The sequence below is a fragment of the Carettochelys insculpta genome, chromosome 3 (genome assembly GCF_033958435.1).
Source record: "Carettochelys insculpta isolate YL-2023 chromosome 3, ASM3395843v1, whole genome shotgun sequence".
Taxonomy (NCBI): Eukaryota; Metazoa; Chordata; order Testudines; family Carettochelyidae; genus Carettochelys; species Carettochelys insculpta.
In genome coordinates this window covers 144,702,569-144,724,086 of record NC_134139.1, presented here as the reverse complement: position 1 = coordinate 144,724,086, position 21,518 = coordinate 144,702,569, and the positions used below count along the sequence as shown (strand labels likewise).

At 44.2% G+C, this 21,518-nt stretch overlaps 1 protein-coding gene across 1 annotated transcript in view; it reads right to left on the bottom strand.

The window, feature by feature from the left end:
* Nucleotides 1-21,518, bottom strand: part of ME1 (malic enzyme 1) — a 257,621-nt gene that overhangs the window by 34,030 nt on the left and 202,073 nt on the right. The window contains exons 8-9 of the mRNA XM_074990961.1: nucleotides 6,929-7,026; nucleotides 2,586-2,699 (exon numbers count right to left, since the gene is read on the bottom strand). Of these exons, the coding sequence (XP_074847062.1) occupies nucleotides 2,586-2,699; nucleotides 6,929-7,026 (212 nt within the window). The remainder of the gene's footprint in view (nucleotides 1-2,585; nucleotides 2,700-6,928; nucleotides 7,027-21,518) is intronic.

Below are 21,518 nucleotides of genomic sequence, written 5' to 3'. Positions count from 1 at the left end.
CCACCTCTTTAAAGACACACACCCCTCCCTCCGAGCCTTGGCCTGCACACACTGAGGGCCAGCTAGCTGTCCCTAACCCCGCAGACTGGGAGTAAGCGGAGGAGACACCCTAGGCCCCCATGGACCCTGAGCAGCTCCCCTTGCCCATTGAAGCCATGGCCAGTGCACTGGCTGTGGTCCTGGCAGCCATGCACCAGCAGCTCCAGGTGGCCACCCCAGTAGCCACCATCCTGGAGGCTGTCCTCAGGGCGCGATGTCCTCATCCAGTCCCCCGGGTAATCTGCTGCTTGTGTGGCTTCCCCACAAGCAGTGAGTAGTGGGACCGGCTGGTGCTGTAGAACTGGGGCAATGACTGGTGGCTACAGAACTTCAGGATGACCAGCGGGACATTCCTGGAGCTGTGCCACTTGCTCAGTCTAGCTCTCCAGCACCAAGAAACCCACATGAGGCCGATGTTCCCACTCCAGAAAAGGGTGACAATCACCCTCTGGAAACTGGCCATCCTGAACAGCCACCAATCCATCAGCCACCAGTCTGGGGTGGGCAGGGCCACTGTTGGGGTCATTGTCAAGGGGGCCAGGGGCACCCCATCAAAGGGCACCATTGGGAACCGGGGGCGGGGTGGGCAGCAGGGACGGGCAGGTGCCCCAGGGAGGCCCGCCCTGCAGGGAATGGGGATGGGGACAGACAGACATGCTGCACCCCATCCCACACTCATGAGTGCATCCCCCTCATGCCCTGTAGGTCGGCCGGGCCATCAGTAAGGTCCTCCTCCAGCAGCTGATCCAAGTCAGAGACCTGGGCCTAGGTGAGTCAAAAGGGCTACCACTCCATGGTCCTGAAGGCGCTCATTGATGCCAATGGTTACTTCCAGGACATCTGTGTAGGCTGGTTCTGGCTGCATCCACAATGCCAGGGTGTTCCGGAACTCAGGGATGGGCCACCATATGGCCGAGGAGACCTTCATCACCCAGCGGGAGCTCTCCAGTGGGGACACCACAATGCTGCCCTGCATCATGGCGGACACAGCCTACTGCCTGCAGGCCTGGCTGATTAGGCTGCTTGTGCCCCTATCATACAGCCTCACCAGGATGTTTTTAACAAGCGGCTCAACCAGGCCTGCAATACTGTTGAGCAGGCATTCAGCCGCTTGAAGGGGTGCTTCACATGCCTCCTCACCAAGCTGGAGGCGAGCCTCCACAGCACCCCAACAGTGGTTGGGTTCTGCTGCACCCTGCACAACCTCATGGAGGTGAAACATGAGCCGTTTGTGCAGGGGTGGGCTGCCAAGGCGGGGTGCAGTTATGAGCAGCTCCCGCTGCCCTGTACCGCCAGGCCCAGGAGGATGGGGTGCAGAAACAGGAGGCCCTGTGCCAGGCCTTTGACCAGGAGCCACACCTCCCGTCTCACCCTGCACACCTCCCCCCACCACCACTCCCACACATGCCCAGGGGACATGGGCTTAACCTCAACAATAAACTCTTTAATTGCACCTGAAACCCATCTGTGCCTCTGCCAACTCCAGGGAACTACATACAGTCAGGTCGGGGACCTGCAAACTGGGTGCTGGGGGGAACAATATACAGGGGTATAGTGGCCCTGGGTGGGTGCCCTGCAAGCCCTGGGAGCCCCGGAGGGCCGGAGGTTGGGGCAGGGGGCTTTACTGCTGACAAGGGTCGATGGCCGGGATCCCCATTGCCTGCGCCCACCCCTTCATCCCTGCATGTCCAGGGAGCCCCTTTGGGGCTGGGCCAGGGGCAGCAGGGGCAGCAGCATGGGGAAGTAGAAGCGTGCCTGGGGCCAGGCACCGGTAGCCTCGCTGGGGTCAGCACAATGGGAGTGGGGGGCACAGCCTCCTCCTGGCCAGCCCTAGCTAGCAACATGTGGACCAGCTGCATGAAGCCAACTTAGCTGTGGGGAGGCGGATTGGGACAAGGGCAGCAACACTGGGCTCATGAGGAGGGGTAGGTTGAAGGGGGAAAGGATGAGCGGGACCAGAGTGGGGGGGAGGTGAGAGGGTGGGCAGGGGACAGGGGGGTGCAGGAGTGGCTCGCGAGGGCGTGACAGCTGGGGCCAGGTGGCTGGTCATGGCCTGGATCAGGGCATCCAGGTTCACCACCAGCCGGCCCAGGCCTGCCACTCCAGGACTGACTGACGGAACAGCCCCGTTCTTTCAGTTACTTTTGAAAGATCTTGGTGTGTGTGTAGATGCTCTGCAGGGAATTTCAAAAGAGGGCTGTCTTTTGACCCCAATTTCAAATGTACTTGCTAGTGTACACATGGCCTTAGAGTGTGACCTGCATGCTGGTAGGCTGGTTGTGAGCAGCTGAGGTTGGGAGCTACAGCAGCTAAGCATTGTGAGGCATCCCAGAATTGCAGGACAGACAGTAACACAACCCTCATTGGTCAGCACCCTCAAACTGATCAGATTTTGACAGATCTGCACCTATAAATGGTAAGCATGTAGGGTATTAGAAAAGATTTGCTTGCTTCATCATTTCCATAAAGCTGCTTGTGCATTTGGCTGATGCAGAATTGTGAAAATAATTTTAAACACTGAACTGCAATGAAAAATGTTGTATTACCTTAACTATTAGTCCTTTTGAGTCAACCATCCATATATTTTTGATGGCCTCATGTTCAGGTGTCCCTTCTTTTTGCATAGCCATAATAATCAGATTTGCTATCCCCAGGGCAGCCTTAAAGGAGAGAGGGGAAAATAAAATTAATATATGAAACTTGAGAAAGAAAGAAAGAATTCAATAACACTTGATACTATTTTTCTATTACTTTAAAACAATTAATTTAAGTAACAATTAATGTTGTACAATGATATTTACATAAATTAAAAATACCAGAAAATGCACCTTTTACAAGGGCATATATGGTGGGGGTACAAAATGAAGATAATCAGAGTTATGGCTCAGTTTTGCTATGTTTATGCTTCCTCTCATCACATTATTAATGGAACCTGCTTATTTTACATTACATAAAATATGGTAGAAAATCAAAGCCACATGTGACTACTATTTCCACCCCCCACAAGTTTGGTTTGAATAAAAAAAAGTTTATTGCATAAAAAAACAAATCAACATATTTGCATAGAGGGGAGTGCAGGGGTGGACTGAAGTGAACTATGGCCTCTAAGCACTGCAAACCCACATGTGTCTTATCCAAACATGGAAGAAAACCAGGGAGAAGCAGATGATGAGTTATGTGGTACATGGTTTACATTACCTTCTTTTTTTTTTTTTTTTTTTTTTTTTTTAAACTTTTCATAATATCTATGAATTTTACAAAATATAGATTTTTTTTCTGAGTCAAAGTAAAAACTCTCAAATTTGCAATGTTGTTCTAAAAATTATGATTAAAGCATCCATTTACAGAAGTTACTGTCAGAAGAGATGTTCTGACAAAACTTCCGTCAACAGATCACTTCTACACATAAAAGCAGAACAATCTTTTGATCTGTTCTGTTGACAAAAGGACCCCCCCAAGGGTCTATACAGATTTTTTTATCAACAGTTTCTGTCAACAGAACACATTTTGTGTGTAGACACTCAGCAAGTTTTATCCGCAAAAGCCCAGTTTTGTCTACAAAATTCTCTAGTGTAGACATAGCTTTTATGTTAAGAAAAGTACTGGAATAAATAAGACTATTTCTTTTAGCCACTTGCAGTCTGAATAATTCATGTCACAGATTGTAACTCAAGTAACATTTGAGATATTCAGACTTCATTAAATTTTCAGCTCAAGCTAGATGCTTCATTTCTGCTTAGTTAGCACTCAGCCAAAAACACATGTATTATTGATGTGGCATCTTATAGACTAACAGAAAAGTTTAGAGCATGAGCTTTCGTGAGTTAATTTTGTCATCAGTAGATATGGCAATATACAAAAACCCATAGGAGAGCACTTCAATCTCCCAGGACACACAGTAGCAGATTTAAAAGTAGCTATCATGCAGCAAAGAAATTTCAAGACCAGACTCCAAAGAGAAATTGCTGAGCTACAATTCATCTGCAAATTCAATACCCTCAACTCAGGATTAAACAAAGACTGCGAATGGCTGGCTAAATACAAAAGTAGCTTCCCCTCTCGGAGTTCACACCTCCAGATCTACTGATGACAATACAACTCAGCCTGCCTGACTGAGCTAACCTCGTTATCCCCAGCCTTGCTCTGGCCTTGCAGATTTCCAGGACCAGCATCTGAAGAAGTGAGTTAACTCACGAAAGCTCATGCTCTAAACTTTTCTGTTAGTCTATAAGGTGCCACAGGACCCTTCGTTGCTGCTACAGATCCAGACTAACACAGCTACCCCTCTGATACTTGATGTATTATTCAGTGAGAATTCACTAACCTTACATGATTATCTGGTTTTCACAACACAGTTTAAACAGGAAAAATAATAAATATAAATAAAAATAATCCCAACATTAACATACTCAAACCAGTCTCCAACCCACCAAATGACATTCAGATTCCTTTTAAAGAATAACAATTTAAATAATATTTTATAGACTCCAAGGTACATTGGTCAAATTGTGACTGATGCGATCATGCTTTCTTTTGTGTTTGTACAGATCTTTGCACATTGTGAGCACTATGAGAAATAAATAGTAAGATTGAATTTCTAAGATGAGTTTTAACACTTATTTCAGATAATTGTATCTGAGAATAAAGTAGGATTTTTATCTTCCTATAGAAATCTTTTTTTTTTAAATTTAACAAACTAAACAACACTATCTACACTTTATTAGCTACATGTTCAAACTTCCATAGCCCAGCAGTATCTGTTGTCCAGCCTCCACATGAGCACTCCTGGGCTGGGACACCCATAGGGAAAAGCTCAGCAACTTCTCCCTCTCTGACCAGCACTGACCTCTCCAGGTATAACAGATTCCCTGGTTTGGGACCAGTCAACAACCAGTAATATAAAATCTCATTAGGTTTTGGACCCTAAATCTTCCTTCGAAGTTCCTATCAAGAAAGTATATCTTCTCTTATCTACTATTCATGTACTCTGTGATTGTAGAATGATCACAGCACAAAAAAATCTGACAACAAAATTCTGAATAATGTCAACTATCAATCCAATGCAAACACTAACCTATTTGCTTTTTGTTCTTCACTATACAATTTCATTGCAAATCAAATGGTGTCCAATTTTCTTGCCCAATAAAAATATATTGTTTTAGGTTTGGCTTTACAAATATATAGTTTTATTCTGGAGAAAAAAGGCAGGGAAAGAGATTGTGTCTTCCAGTGCATTTGTACAGCACCAAGCACTATGCCAGTACTAAACAGACAACTAATTGCACTAAAGATTCTTCCATTTGCTCAATATGGAGCAAAAGCTGGGGAAGGATTTTTGTGTATCAAGGTTGAAAACGTCTCTAAAGTCAGTACATCCAGATCACTGATGCAGATCTTGATGCCATACATTGACCTGATCTGGCCAAGTTAAGTGGCTTTATTTTCCATTAAAGTCAGAATAATAACTGAATCATTGAAATGTACATCTTGAAGGGATCTCAGAAGATCATCTAGTCCAGTCACCTGCACTAGGGCAGGACTAAGTATCATCTAGACTAGACTGTTCCTCACAGGCATTTGTCACTCTAACCTGTTCTCAAAACCTTCCTGCATTTTCCACTGCTTGAGGGAAGAGCAAACTGTCAGAGCTAGGCAGATGAAGTGTCCAGCCAGCTACTCCTGTGAGCTCTTCCTGCCCTTTGCTCCTGGGAGCTTTCTGCTTACTGTTCTGTGGGGACAAGGAAGGAAGATGCTGATATCAGGGTGCCTCCCTCTACCCCATCTCCGCAGACTGGGGAGGGAACACAACAGAGCTCAGAATGGAACGAGCTTGCTGATCTACTTAAAAAACCAGAGTACTTAAAGTGGGGTCAGCATACTTACAGGGGTAATGAGTATCTCTGTCTCATGCACACACACACACACGGCTGCATTTGTGCAGCCACTCCAGCAAAAAAAATGTGGGTTCATTATCATGTTACGTTTACAAGGGAAAGTGTTTGCAGTCACTGACGTGAATCTATTATGTCTCCTCCCTCCTACTTCAATCTGTGCTGCCTCGTAAAGTGTGAGGCTACATTAACAACATGTCAAACCTCGAGGGCTCAACTGAGTGCTAGTTCATCACTTAGCAGCAAGGCATTCCCCGGGAAATAACCTACCTTCTGACTTCATCACCTCAACTAATTTTCACAGGCGTCAATGCTGTCTACAGTATTAAATAGTTTAAAATTGTATAAAACTTATTCTGTATATGTATATAATGTTTTGTCTGGTGAAAGAAAATCTTCCTGGAATCTAACCCTCCCTATTTACATTAACTCTTATGAGGAAATTGGATTGCTTCACATTTTTTTGCTTAACATCATATTTTTTCAAGACCATAGTGATAAGTTATGTGCATTTACAGCAATGGCACAGTAGAAACAAATCTCAGGACACCAAAGATTCTGACTCAGATCATGTGTTGGTAAGAATGAATTGGAGAGAAAATGTCAAGCAGCAACACTTCTGTCCTCATTTCCATGCACATGAAGAGCTATCAAGCATGTGAGCCAATGGATACTGATTGTAAAATAATCCTGGACTCAGTCACATGGTGGTCATGGGTATCCACACATGGAGTACACACAGGGGCCATCATTTGAAAAATGATCTGAAGAATTAATATCAGACTATGATTTGACCAAAGCATCTGGTGAAAACTTCTTTCTTGATCAGATGAACTAACAAAGTTTTAACAAAGTGTACATTTGAAATAAGGTGGTAATTTTTTTACAGGTGATTGTTATTATTTTACCTAATCCTATCATGTATCAGATACATGTAACCTTTTCTGAAAAAAGCAAGGTTTTTATATGAGGAGCATCTTGCTATATAATAAAGATACCTCTCCAGCTCCCTGGAATAATATAGTGTGATCGGACAGCTTATTCTCAGTGATGCGCAGAGCTGCTAAAAGTCCTGCGACAGCCACAGCCGCTGTTCCTGAAATACAAAACAAATGATTTTTACTACTCTTGAAATAGTATTGGCAAAACCTTAAGTAAAAATTATCTGTTTCAAAGCACTCGTATAGCTAAAAGATGCAAATACTTATAGGAGTTAGCAATCATAATATAGATTGGGAGCCTTTTGTTTTTTCGCTTTATTTTGTTATTAAATCAAAGAGAGACAATAGACTAACATCAGAATAAAGTTAAATAAAAGATTACGGTCTTCATTCTAACCTCCGCTATGTTAGCAGGTACTCTCTCTTGCCAGCCATATCACATTGTGCTGAGAGTCATTTGATTAGATTTTAGGAATAAGCAAGCTCATACTTCATCAGTAACAGGAAATGCCAACTCCCATGGGCAGGATGCACAAGGCAACGGCTTCAGATCAGTGAGCGTGTTACACAAAATAAGAAAAGTTATTTACTTCTTATAGTGACTGATGTTTTTCAAGGTGCCTTCATCAACATGGATTCCTCTGTAGTTATGAATGCCCAGTGCAACTGAGCCTTGAACCTTTCAACTGGCAGTATCCATGGAGCCAACCATGCACATAAAGCATGCTCTCGCTCTCACTCATGCTCTTCCAAAGGCACAGAGCCCAACATAGTGGTTCCAACTGTCACTCAGTTCGTTCACCAATAAAATATCACAGTAAAAGTACTCTGTATCAGTAATGATGAAGAATGAGTTATAGGATCCCTGTGGACAAAGGCATCTTGAAAAACTCCAGTTACTATAAGGTAGGTAAACTTTTTCCAACAGATGTCTGCATGGATCCTAGCGTAGATGTTTGACTAGCAGTTACTTATCAAAGAAGTATCTGTTCTAGAAACTGCCAAATGGAGTAGTGATTAGTAAAGGTATAAGCAGAATCCCAAACAAACAGGGATAACCCTAAAACAAGACGCAGATGTCTCATTAGTCTTACTACTGGTGCACACTAACTCTAGAAGGAAAGGGAAGCTTATTTTCAGCATAGAAGATCTTAAGGCAATTTGAAACCATCTTTGAGAGGCCCTGAAAGTAAATGAGCTGACCCTGAAATCTTTTACCAAAAGCTCCCAAAAGCCTGGATGATATGTGAAATAACTTTGTTCTAAAGGTAGAAGGACAAAGCTCAGAGAACTTCATATGTACGAAATCTGGTCTAAGCAGGATGTTCAGGAGACTACAGGAAAAATACTAGCATATATAAAATGTGATTTATCAGAAAATCTGAAGCAATTTTCAGTATGTTTGTCAGGTGAAGTTTTAATGGAGTACTGTATAGAATACTGTGTATGTGGGGTCTGCTGTCAACACCTGTATTTCACTCATGCTACAAAATGAAATAATAGACAAAATGCAGTTTTATGGAAAGATGGAATAACAAAACAACACAGATTCAAAAGGAGTCCATTAATTCTAGAAATACTACTTTCAAGTCCCATGTAGGAAATGTTGCCTTTACAAGTGGAAATATGAGAGTCAGCCCTTCAAATCTTGATACAGTAGGATAAGCAGAATGAACCTCAACATGTGGAGACTTTCTGATTGACATAACTGAAAATTCAGTGCGCTTTACAAACAACAAGGCAGTCCAAGAAAAAAGAATTAGAAGACTCCCAAAGTTGAATGTCTTTCAGTAGTCCACAAGTAAAAACAATTCCATTTAGTTCGACAGGTTAGCCTTTCTGCTTTGAATCAAACTTCTTGAACTGCCTTGGAAAAACTTCTGTCAATGGAATTTAACCAGGTAGCTTCCATGCTATCACACACAGTGGCACTGGATGGGGCACCAAACCGTAAGTCCGGAAGAATTGGAAGTGGAGAGAACGCATCTACTGACCTGTGAGAAAATTAAAACATTTTCCCAAACATTATCATCTCAGCATGATCATGATGCATTTTTAGGGTAACCGACAGGGACTGGGGAAGGAGAAAAGAAATAAAAGAACCTTTCCCCACCAAATGAGAAAAGCACCTGCAAAGGAGGCTGGACTTAGTCCTTTCTGGGAGAAAAGAGAGGGCGTATCTTGTTTACACAGGTAGCTAATACATCTACTGAAGGAATCCCTGAGTACATGAATATTTGATCCAGAACTGAGTCTTTCAATTTCCTCTTGGGGTGACTGAGCCCTTCCCACTGAGATGATCTGTCAATTTGTTGAGAGTCCCTGGTAATTCCCACAAATAAAAAAATGTCTCCTTGACATAAGGGAAAGACCTTGACCTTGTTTACAACACTGCATCTCTGTTAAATTATCTGTTACAGCCTGGCAGTTATACCCTGAAGGATGGGCTGGAAAGTCTTGCAGGCTAGACATATAGCTGGGCCTTAGTAAGTGCATGCACAAGTGAGATCACACGCTCTGAACTGAAGACTGCCTAAACAGGAATGCTAGCCCAATGTTTCTGCATCTGTTACAAGCATCTCTGAGATGAGGCGGTGGGTGAAATAAAGTATCTTGAGAAGACTGAAGATATGGGGGTATGTCTACCAACACAGGGATATCAGTGCAATGGAGAACTTCCACCAGTAAGTCTATGCAGTGTATGACTGAATGATAAACTGATCTTAACCATCCCTGAAAAGAATGGAGATACAGTTTCTGGCTACATCTACACTACTGTGGCAAGTTGACCTAAGCTACACAACTCCTGCTATGGGAATAACATAGCTGGAGTCAATGTACTATAGGATCAAGTTGCCCAGGGTCTGCAATGAGGTGGGGTCGATGGGAGAAACTCTCCCATCCATTTACCTTATTCTTCGGTTGGGTGAGAGTAGAGGGTCAATAGTAGAGTTATCTGAAGGTCAATTTGGTGAGTCTTAACTAGACAGAACTTTTGGGTAAATATCCTGGTCAGTTCACTGAGTGCCCAAGCAGTGCCACCCATATCAACACAGCTATTTTTAGCAGTGTAATGGTCATGCTGCCTCCCTGCTGCCAGAGCCTTTCCCTACCACAGTGAAAAACTTTGTCAGAAAGAAAGGGTTCCTGCCTGAGACTTTCCCCGCTTTATGCAGCCATAGGCACTAACCTCCCCTCTACCCATGGGGTGTTTGATGGAACCAGTGGGAACACAGCAAGCCCTATGACTGACAAAGTGAAGCCCTTTGTTGAATGTAGGATGAATCAAATGGGGATGCAGGGATTCCATATAAAGTAAGAAAAAGGTCCACATATGAGTGAACAGCAGCTGCTGCACTGTTGCCCGTTTCAGCAAAATGTCAAAAATTTGGGCTTTTTGAAGCAAAGTGTACTTTGGTCATTTTTGGGCTACACATCATCAGCACAGGCTTGACTGCTGAGGTTAGGAACTCAAGAGAAGGGTCAGTTTGAAAAAAAAAAAGACATAAGGTAAGGTGAGTTGTGCCATGCTTCTTTAGGGAGCAGCCTGGTTTTGCATTCTTGCATTTGAATTCTAGGAAACAAAGTAGTGCTACATTGCAACTTACCAACATATGAATTTTTTTTTTTTTGGGGGGGGCGTAATTTCTCTGTGTGATTGATGTGAACTTACTGAAATAATACAGTTAATTATTTCTGTAACTGGTGTTCTTCTAGATGTGTTGTTTATGTCCATTCCAATGTACATGTGCACACACATATATGCCCAGTTGCCAGAAGTCTTTTTGCCCTAGCCAGTAGCCATCAGATCAGAGTGGCACCCCCTAGAGTGGCACCCTTATGATTGCCATTATATACACTGCCCAGCCCTCTCCCCTCTCAGTTCCCTCTTGCCAGCTACTCTGACAGTGGGGAAAGGCGGGTGGGTTTGGGAATGGACGTGAGCAACACATCTCAACGATCACCAGTTACAGAAATAGGTAACTGTCTCTTTTTCTTCGAGTGATTGCTTGCATGCATTCCAACGAAGGTGAATGAAAGCTGATGTCAGGAGGTGGGGTTGGAGCCCTGAAACAACAGCCGTACAGCCCCGTCTCTTCCCACATCCTCCATAGCGTGCTGCATAATTGCACGATGAGCTGCAAACGTGTACATGGAGGACGAGGTTGTTGCTGTACAGATTTCCTTATTTGGAACATGAGCCGGGAATGCTGCTGAGGATGCCTGCACCCTTGTAGAATGAGCCATAATTGGGGAGAAGGAGGTAAACCTATGCCAGCTTGTAACATTTCCTCACATACCCCACTGTCCAGGAAGAGGTCCTTTGGGAGGAAACTGAGTGGCACTTCATCCTGTCTGCCACCACCACAAAAAGCTGCTGCAATTCTCTGCAAGGTTTGGTTCTGTCTGTTTGGACAGTGAGGATGCTGTATTAAAAGAGTACCTGCTCACCAGAGCCTGCTGGTTTGCCATATGCAACTGCAAACCCCCTGTGGAATAAACCTCTCCCCCATACAAGTCCAATTTCTTGGCTTCTCACTTTTGGGAGAAGAGCCCTGAAAACCCTGCCTGTCTCTGTGGTTGGCTGCGTCCACAACCAAGGAGCTGGGAGGGAGGTGGGTGAACAAGTGTTCATTCCCTTCAGAGGGGACAAAATACCATCTTTTGTTCTTCTTTCTGGTTGGCTGGGCAGACCCTGGCACCTGCCACTGAGTTTTGGCCATTTGGGCAATTGTTTTTATGACGGGTAAAGCCACCTTAGAGGGTCCCATGGATGATGAAACATCTGGCATGGGGTCTGCCTCATCCTTAACCTATTTAGCTTGGACATCCAAGTTCTGAGCAACCATAAGAAGGAGCTACTGTTGTGCCTGACCATCATCCAACATCGGAGAAGAAGCGGAACCTGCCACTACTTCATCTGGGGAGGATTATGAAGAGGTGCCAACCTGCCCCAAACCACTTGGGTCCATGGCCATTGAGGGGTCCATATCCACCACCAGTGGTGAAGAAAACAATTGAGTCACTGTCACTGTAGCACCCACTGGAGGTGATGCTGAAGCCGATGCAGGTGGGAGTGGCCCCGAGACAACTGAGGTTGCCCGGACTGTTGGGGCTCATGTACATGGCACTGTGGCGGAGGGCATCGGCACTGATGCAGCCAGTGGCAGTGCCATCACCATAAGCACTGCCCTCAGACGTAGCACCGATACTGGTCTGTCCCCTGGAATCAACTGATCAGTCGTTGCCTCCCACGGTGGTGCTCCCAGCACAGCTGAGGGTGCCTTGTGCAGTACCACAGGGACCCCCACCCCCAATGCCACCAGCAGCAACAGAGCCCCAGAATACAGTTTAAGAAACTGGCCTTGAGATTCATGATATGCCTAGGGGGTCCAAAAGGGCCGTTGTGGAGGTGTGCTGGCTCCAACCATGCTCAGAGTGTCAGCTCCGATGGGACAATGAATGGCCACTCCTGCGCCTGTCTGATCCTGAAAGGTAAGAGTCCAACTCCGAACCTGACACTTATGACACCAATGACCAGGGAGATGCCTGACCCACATGCGCCTGCCTCAGCACCGACTGCACTGGCATCTGCAGCAGCATTGAAGATGTCACCATCATAGCTCGTTCACCCCGTGACGGAGGCTGGCTCCACACGTGCCAATGGTGCCAAAGCCATCAGAGATAAGATGGGCACTGTGATCCTCAGGAGATTTTGCGTCGCACAGAATGCCTAGGGCATCGAAGGCATCTTGGGTGAGTGAGGACCGAACCCTTGAGTCAGTGTCTAGGCTCAACTGAGTCCTGCCCTTGCTGTGATTTGACAATCGGCATCTCGAGTTCATCCCTCCTCCTTGGCACTATAGGGGACCAGCCCCTATCATGCCTGTTCCACTTATGTGGAACAGGAGACTGTGATCTACGCTTCCCAGAAGGGCATGATGCCAGGCCATCACCCCATTGCCAAGCACCTCTGTCCATTCTTGATGCTGATGTCACACTCAGCGCCGGTGCGCTCTTCACCGAGAATACTGTGCTTAGACCTGCCAACAGCAAACATTCCAGTTGAATCGCAGTTTCCATTAAGAGCATTTTCAGGCATTGCGCCCTATCTTTTAGAGTCCTTGGTTTAAAAGTCCTTCAGATTGCACAGCAACCTCTTTGGTGGCTCTCAGACACTGCAGACAGGCTGAGTCGGGATCGCTCTTTGACATGCTTGCCACACCTTCCACAGGCCTTAAAGTCTGGAGACCCCAGACAGGGCTGGAAGAAGAGGGAACCAGTCTCCTACTTTGGGGCCAACTATGTACACAAGAACTATTAACATGCTATCTAACTAATGAACTATGACTAACTGTTACCTATCTACAGATAAAGGCTAACAGCAAGAAAAGGCTGCTCGCATGAGCACAGGGAGTTCCAAAAACCATCACCCTGGGGATAAGGACCTGAGCAGGGAGAGGGTCGGTCGGTGTATATATTGGTGACCGTAACAGTGCCAGTCCAGGGGGTGACACACCAACCTGATGGCTACCAGCTAGGGGAAGAAGACTTCCAGCAACTGGGCATGCGTGTACATGCACACCTTCATTGGAATGACATGAGCAATCACTTGCACAAGAATCTGAGATTCTATTTATAAGAATGCCTGACGCTCGGCTGCTAAGTTACTAGTCAGGCATCTGTTGAGTTTCAAACTGTAATTATTGGTGATGTAATAATTCAGTGAACTCTGTTTTCCTTCTTATCCTCTATTTTGAATGAAAAAAGGAGTTTTAAAAATTATACTGCAATATCAGCATTAGAAATATTTTAGAACTTTGCTCTGAGCATTTTTGCATGTGCTGTATGGTACAATTAGCTATAGATTTCTAATTAAGGTGGCACAAGAAGGTGTCACTAAAAATGTGCTTAGATCTAGGATATTTTATTTCTTATTAATATTACAAGAGGACAAGCATTCTAAAACAAATGATTGTAAAATAACTACTTCTGTTTTTCTGTGTAATGATAATGGCCTAGTTTTGTTAGAATAGCCAGCTCACTGTCATTCTTTGTTGTTGGCAGAAACTGTCATCACTCCTCTTCAGCAGTTTGCCTTATTTGTTCTTCATGAAAGGGGGGAAAATGTCAGTGTGAATAGCAGATTTGTTTAACCGGAACTGCTATGAGTAATGATATGCCCTTAAATTTCACTATGCACATCAGCTGCATTTTCTGGAAAGACAATCAAAACACAATCTGCACCAGGGAAATGCCAAAACATAAGGTCATCTTGGGAACATTTCAGAACATGAGGAAAACTCTGCTGGTATTTTATACCATCACAAGACTATGGGAAAATAAACGCTGAAAGTTCTGACAAGAGTATGGCATTTTGCAGGGATTGGGAGGGCGGTTATAAGCAGCTGTGAAAGTAAACTCACTGAAACACAGTTTTCTAGCAGAAAAGACAAATAAATCCCTTTGTGACATTATACTCCCATATTGTTACAATATGAATAGGGCATAACTAAGATATGTTTAATGCCAAATGGATTGTGAGAAATACGGTTATGACATACTAAGTATAATTATCATATATATGCATGTATCATTTTTGTATCTGAAGTTGTGAATATTGCCTATATACCTATTACAACTGCACTTACAATTGGGAAACACTGGATGGGCTATTAGGTGGAACAATAGGACTTAGAAGATGTTAATTCTCCCACCTTTCTAAAATTTTTTGAGAAATGCTGCAAACCATCTTGACTCATGGCTGCTTTGACACTGCCAGGTCATGTGACCGTGTCATATGGTACTGAACTCCATCTTGGATTGTTAGTATTTATCCACTAATGAAGAGCGAGGATCAAACTGGGAAACAGAAGATTCCTACCATATGTAAACCCTATCTAATTCTGAGAAATGCGTAAATCTAGGTGCTTTTTTTCACTGAATCCTTGCCCAGGACAACTGTCAAAAACATCTAGGGAAACAAGACAAAAAGAGGGTGGAGGTGGGGAGGAAGAGAAGCGCTGAGCCCAGGCTGGGAAAGGTGTTCGGCCTGTGAAAGAAATGCCTAAGACAACATTTAGGGTGAGAAATTACTACTTGTAATCAGTTTCCTTACTATATTAAGCTTAGTTTGCGTGTTTGTTTTATTTGCTCCATAATCTTCTCTGATCTGTTTGCTATCACTTATAATCACTTAAAATCACTTACATTCTATCTTTTGTAGTTCATAAAATTATTTTTGTTTTCTCTAAAATCAGGTTGTAAAATTCACATAGGGGGAAGCTGTGGGAGGGGGTGAATTTCATGAATTTATGCTGTACACTCTTCTGAGCAGCCCAAGACAACACAATTTTGAGTCTGCACACCAGAAGGGGTGTGCTCTTGAGCACTGGGCAATTCATTAGCAGAGTCTTCTCATGCAGGGCTGATTTCAGTGTCTGTGTCTTTCTGCAGCTGAGTGTGTCCTCACCTGTGCATGTGCTAGAGGAAGCTTGAGGGCCTGGCTTAGCAGGACAGAGAGGTAAAACAGGTGTGTTCAGTGGTACCCCAGTACATCCAGTGATACTCCAAAGTGGGAGGTAATCCAGTACATCCTTATTACATGAAATTCTACTCCACTGAAGCATCACAGGTGTAAAATCTGAAAGCAAACCCTACTTTACTGAGTTGGATATATTCTTTCCAATTTTCTGTTGAAGTTTCTGTTACTGCTATCAGCAGCAGCTATGAACCAGAAGCATATTATTGTTATTATTATTATTATATGGCAGATTGAGACTCTGGTTTTAGGCAATGTAGAAATGCTTACTTGAAGTCCCTAAGTCACTGCCCCAAAGAGTTTACAATCTAGTTTACAACAAAATACAACAAGTGGGTGAAACAAATAAAAGGAGGACAATCACTATTTTTCTTGATTTTATTCATTTGGAATGAGAAGAAATTAAAAAGTGCTCCTGGCTCTAAGGGATCTCCCAGTTATTTACAATTATAAAAGGTACACTATATTACCTGCAGATAACACTTCTGTCAAGCAACACCACAAGTAATTACTCTCAGACCTGCACCTGTACTATCAGACTGTATCTCAGTCCCTCTATTTCTCCTCAAAGGGAAGGTGAACAAATGAGCTTGGGAATATGCCCTGAAAGTTAACAAATCTGGGCCATTTTGTACTGGAAAATTTTGGATGAGATAAAATTGCAGCAAGCACAGTTTATCACAGTGAGTATTAGGCACATCTAAACTGCTCATTCTTTCCAACTAGAGAGAGAAGATGACACAGGAGTGAGAAAAGAGCCCCCTCTCCTCTCTTAGTCCCCAGTGAGGAAAATGAAAAGCATGATCTTAGGGTTGGGGAAAAGAGTTCAGTCCCTTAATGGACAGGACAAAGGAGGGAAGTCCAGTGCCTAAGGCTGACTTAAAAGGGAGCTTGACCTAAGAAATCAATCTCAGCTCCTTAAGAGGCCCCCTCAACAAAATCCCCCACTAGACTCTCCATATTCTAGAGGCAACTCTGTGGCTTTTATCTCCTCCTTCCCTAACAACTGGTCCACTCTCTTAACTTCATTCTTCAATGGGGCAGGTAAACCCTGACTCCAACCCAAAGAAAAGTGGCCTTTGAAAAAAAGGTACTCCCATTCCTTCTCCATCCTTTAGCTGCATATGCTTTGTTCATGGTTTAGTGGGTAGGAAGTCTGCATGATTTTTCATAGGCTTAGTCCAGTTAAAATCTATATATCAACCCCAAATACAGATATAGAAAAGCCTACCTAGCAGGAGAGGTTTTCTAGCAGTCTATAAAAGGTCGCTTATCTCTACTTTTTCCCCCTTGAGAGTTGGATCTCTGATAGATTGGAAAGGAGCAAGTGACTCACCTCTTTACGTGTCCTTTTCCCTATTTACTTTGGGATAAGACTTCCTTGCTAGCATTTGGCAAATATAAGCTTTAAAAATATTTACGACACAGAGATATAAAGTCCATTCTACATCCATTGTGATACTCTGGTGGCCTGCAGGATAGAGCTTTTAGTTCAGTATAAAACACTAATACCTTTTAACAAACTATTTGGCATGAAATGTAGTTCCTTTAAAAGGTTAATTTATAGATGTGAACCCGACTTTGGTTTGAGATTTGTTAACCTGACACAGACGTGCATTTTCTAGACTACTGCTTCTGTTTCTGTAAATAATGTCGCTTAGGTAGGATGACCATCCATTCCATTTTTCCTGGGACAGTCCCTTATTTAAACTGTCTCACAGCCACCACAATTTTTTGAAGAAAACAAGCAAACTGTCCCGTATTTTGCAGGGCTCCTGTTCTCCGGCACCCTGTCAGGGAGCTCCTCCACTGAGTGCCTGCCCTGATCCCTGGAGCTCTACACCTTGCGGCAGCAGCTCCTGCTGCAAGGGAGCTCCTTTGTGGGGCAGCTTCCCCATTCCCTGGCAGCCTCTGATGCCAGAGAACTCAACAACGGGGTGGGCTGCCCCATTCCCTGCTGCCCTACAACACTTAGTGGAGCCAGCTCCCACTGCCAGGGAGCCCCTCCACAGGTTGGCTGCCTCATTCCCCGGCCTCCCACATCTCAGGCCTGCTAGGAGGCTTTGAAACAACCCTCCTTGCCACTAGGAGGTTCTGGAGCCCCATCATCCATTCCCCTTCATCCCTGGTGCCCCCCCATTGGAGGCTGCAGAGAGCTCTCATCCCTGATGCCCCATCTTCAAGGAGCCCTCACAGGGGACAGCAGCCCTGCCCCCATTCCTGGAGGCTGGTGTCCCATATTGCCATAGGGCAATGTGGTCACCTTACAATCAGGGGGTGATAAAAAAAACATCCTGCAGAGCAATGTAATTTACAGTGACTTAACACTGTCAACAATTTTGTAGCCTGTAAAGTGTAAGTAACTAAGGACATATCCAGACCTAAATGACTTGTTTTCAAATTAGAATTCCTCTGTTTATCGTAACAGCTGGCTGTCATTTTAATCTTTTAACACTGGAAATAGGAATACTCTAAATTAGCTTCCTATCATTGTCACATTGTACCTGGAAGTTCCAGCACTGGAAACCAAATGGATAAAAGACTTCTCTATTTTTATCTTGTTTTTATTTTTGAAAAAGTTCAACTATTCCAGTAGTAACTGATTTTTTTATGGTCTTTGAGCAAGGCATATACAACACAGCCTTGTGAATATGGAAAACATCACTAACAACATTCCACAAAATAGTATAGCTCCAGGTGAACTAGATCTTTGCAAAACGGGTCCAAATTAAAGAGCTACCATGGGGGTTAGTGGCAATGCATGGCTACCATGCAGATATTGCCTATTCATTAGCATGTATCAGTGGTAAACGTATACAGAATATGTACTTTTTGAGGGAACTCCTTTACCCAAACTATATTACGATCTATGACTATGTATCCATGCCTGAAAATGTAATTATCTGGCCCTTATTTTCTGAGTGTTTTCTCATTATACTTCATGTTTCTTCACCAGTGTTATCGTTGTTAGATCAGATACATATTCAGTGTTCACTAGATAGATGTGAGAGTACCATCTTCTGAGAAGGATATTTTTCATGGTATTAATTAGATCAAGATTTATGTCACTCTTTCTGAGGACATCTATTTCTGGCATACAAAGCAGGCAGAAGAAAGAAAATTCTGGATACAGATTTCTAGCCATAGCTAAAATCTATGGGCTTGCCTTCACTATGATGCTAAATCGGCACCACTGTGATCAATAAAGTGGTATGAATTTAGCGGGTCTGGGGAAGACATAATAAGTTAATGGGATTGCACTATCTCCCTGATGTAATTAACCCACTTCAATGAGAGGCAGAAGCTATGTCGACCTACGTTGACGGAAGAACATATGCATAACAACTGTCTTTTTATCAAAGGATCCCTGCATTATTTAAAGCCTTCAGAGGAGGGTATCACATTTTTCACACCCAACTTAAATTATTTTAGATAAATCTGATTTTCAAAAAAGTAAGCCCCCACTCTCCAAAATCAGGCTTCTTTAGCATGTCTCAAGCTGAGCATCCAAAATACTGAGACAGTTAAAATCACTGGTGCCTTCAGAAGATTCAGATCATTTAACAGAACTGTTCCCAAGCACTTCAAGATCCCTAAGTGCTATTTAGTTTGGTTGTTTGCACACTTAGTGTCCTCCTCTACTGAGTTATTTAAGACCCATTAGGGCTGTAGCCACACCTGGACAAAATTTCGAAACGGCCCTGCTAATGGCCAAATCAGAGGATACTAATGAGGCGCTGAAATAGGAATAGGGGGATTTCGAAGTCTGCGGGGCCCTTTCCAAAAGGACCCCCGTGTTAGCTGAGCATGATTCAAACGTGGGACTTTCAAAGTGCTGTGGCTAGCAGCATGCTAATGAGGTGCTGAATATTCATTTCAGCGCCTCATTAGTATCCTCCGATTTACCTATTAGCATGGCCCTTGGCCAAGTGTGGCCACAACCTATAATTTCTTCTCTAACTTTTATCATACATAGCAGTTTTCAGGCAATTATTAAGAATCTACCCTTCCAAAAGATCAAATGAATGTCATTCTGTAGATGTGTAACAACATAAAATCAGAGAAAGGATCCATGCTTACTTGAAAATTTTCATTCTTCGAGTAATAGGTTCTACAGAGCTATTAAAATGGGTTCTTCAAGCAGCTTCCAAGCAAAATTCAAGCTATCAGCCACTGGCAGCAGGGGTATAGCCTGCTTCTTGAAATTCTCTCCAGTTGAGAGAACTTCCAGTGTCAGAACAATTCAAATCTACTGTCCTAAATTACAGGCTGTGTTAGATATACTTTGATGAAGAATGAACAATTTCTCCCACTGTGCAGAATGGTAAATAAATCAACATCTTTGGGTGTCAATTTCCACTTCTATTCTGAATAATCCATTTGTTTCTATGGTGGTTCAGACCTGTGGACCTTATTACCCAAAAGGAAAAAAAGAGGATATTTTCTGGTAAGTATGTACAAACTTTCTTATTCTTCTTCATGTTAAGATCCACAGATCCATTACAATAGGATTTTTATAGCAGTTGACTTCCAGTATGAGAAGCATCACCCTTTAAATATGGACATACAAACAAGGTAGATTACGTATAAATATCTTCTCCATATACCCTGGGGCACTAAGGTGTGGATTATATGCACTAGGGCACCAGAGCCCCACATTTCCTACGCCTCCCCCTCGCTCCCAGCAAGCCATGTATCAGCTGTTCATGGCATCCAGCTCTGTGAGGTGTTGGGGAAGAATGCGGACGGAGCACTAAGCAGGTGATTCAAGTGGTCCTAAAGTCCTGGAAGGGGGCAGGAGGAGCAGGTAAGTGTGCGACTCTGGTGCTCCAGTGTGTGAGAGATGCATGATGGAGAAGAGGGGATGAGGGGCAAGGGGCTGCAGGTGGAACCCCCATAGACCGTGGGCTGCTGTGGCCCACTGAAGTGAGGGAAGGCCACTCATGTGGCCCACTCACCATTCATGGTTGACCACCCCTGTTCTACAACCTTAAATGTTTAAATGTAGATATCCTAAGTAAGCTTTTAATATTGAAAATTGTACATAACTTCCTTCTCTTGAATAAGTTCAGTGCATCATACTATATACTTTTGGCTCAGATGCTCTTACGTACCCACAATGTAGCCCTTCTAAAACATCTCAAAGCTAAGAGAAGTTACTCACCTGTAGTAACGATGGTTCTTCGAGATGTGTCCCCGTGGGTGCTCCACAATAGGTGTCACGCTCACCCAGCGCCACAGATCGGAATTCTTCTAGCAGTTTCTATTGGATCGCGCATATGCCAACGCGCGCCGCTCCCTTGTGCGCCCCCAGCCATGTGCGCGATCCAGTCCCCACCAGTTCCTTGACCAACCGCCTCGGATGCTCCTGAAAAACACCAGAGATCTGAAGTGGGGAGGATGGGCGGGTGGTGGAGCACCCATGGGGACACATCTCGAAGAACCATCGTTACTACAGGTGAGTAACTTCTCTTTCTTCTTCGAGTGGTCCCCGTGGGTGCTCCACAATAGATAACTACCCAGCAGTAACCCAAGTAAGGAGGTGGGTAATTGATTCATGTGCAGCATGCCCCCGAGAGGACTGCTGTCGACAGACGGGTATCCTCCTCGAATACCCAATGTAGGGCGTAAGGCTTGGCAAAGGTGTCGTAGGATGACCAGGTCGCCGCTCTACAGATGTCTTTCAACGCGATGCCCTTGAAGAAGGCTGTTGACGCCGCCACCGCCCTGGTGGAATGAGCCCTAGGCGGGGCCAGCAAAGGGGTCTTTCGAAGCTCGTAGCACATTTTTATACAGGACACAATGTGCTTTGAAATTCTTTGTGAAGAGAGGCCTTCCCCTTTTCACCTGGGAGCGAGAGACACCAGAAGCCTGTTCGTTTTCCGGAAGGACTTAGTTCTGTCTATGTAAAAGGCCAACACCCTTCTCACATCTAGGAGATGTAGGGGCGCGCCTCCTTGCTGGAGCTGTGAGGCTTCGGGTAAAAAGAGGGTAAAACTATACTTTGGTTCATTAAGATGGAACTCCGAGGAAACTTTTGGAACGAAGGCTGGGTGTAACCGTAAGGTTACCACCTCCTTTGAGAATACTGTGCAGGGCGGCGTT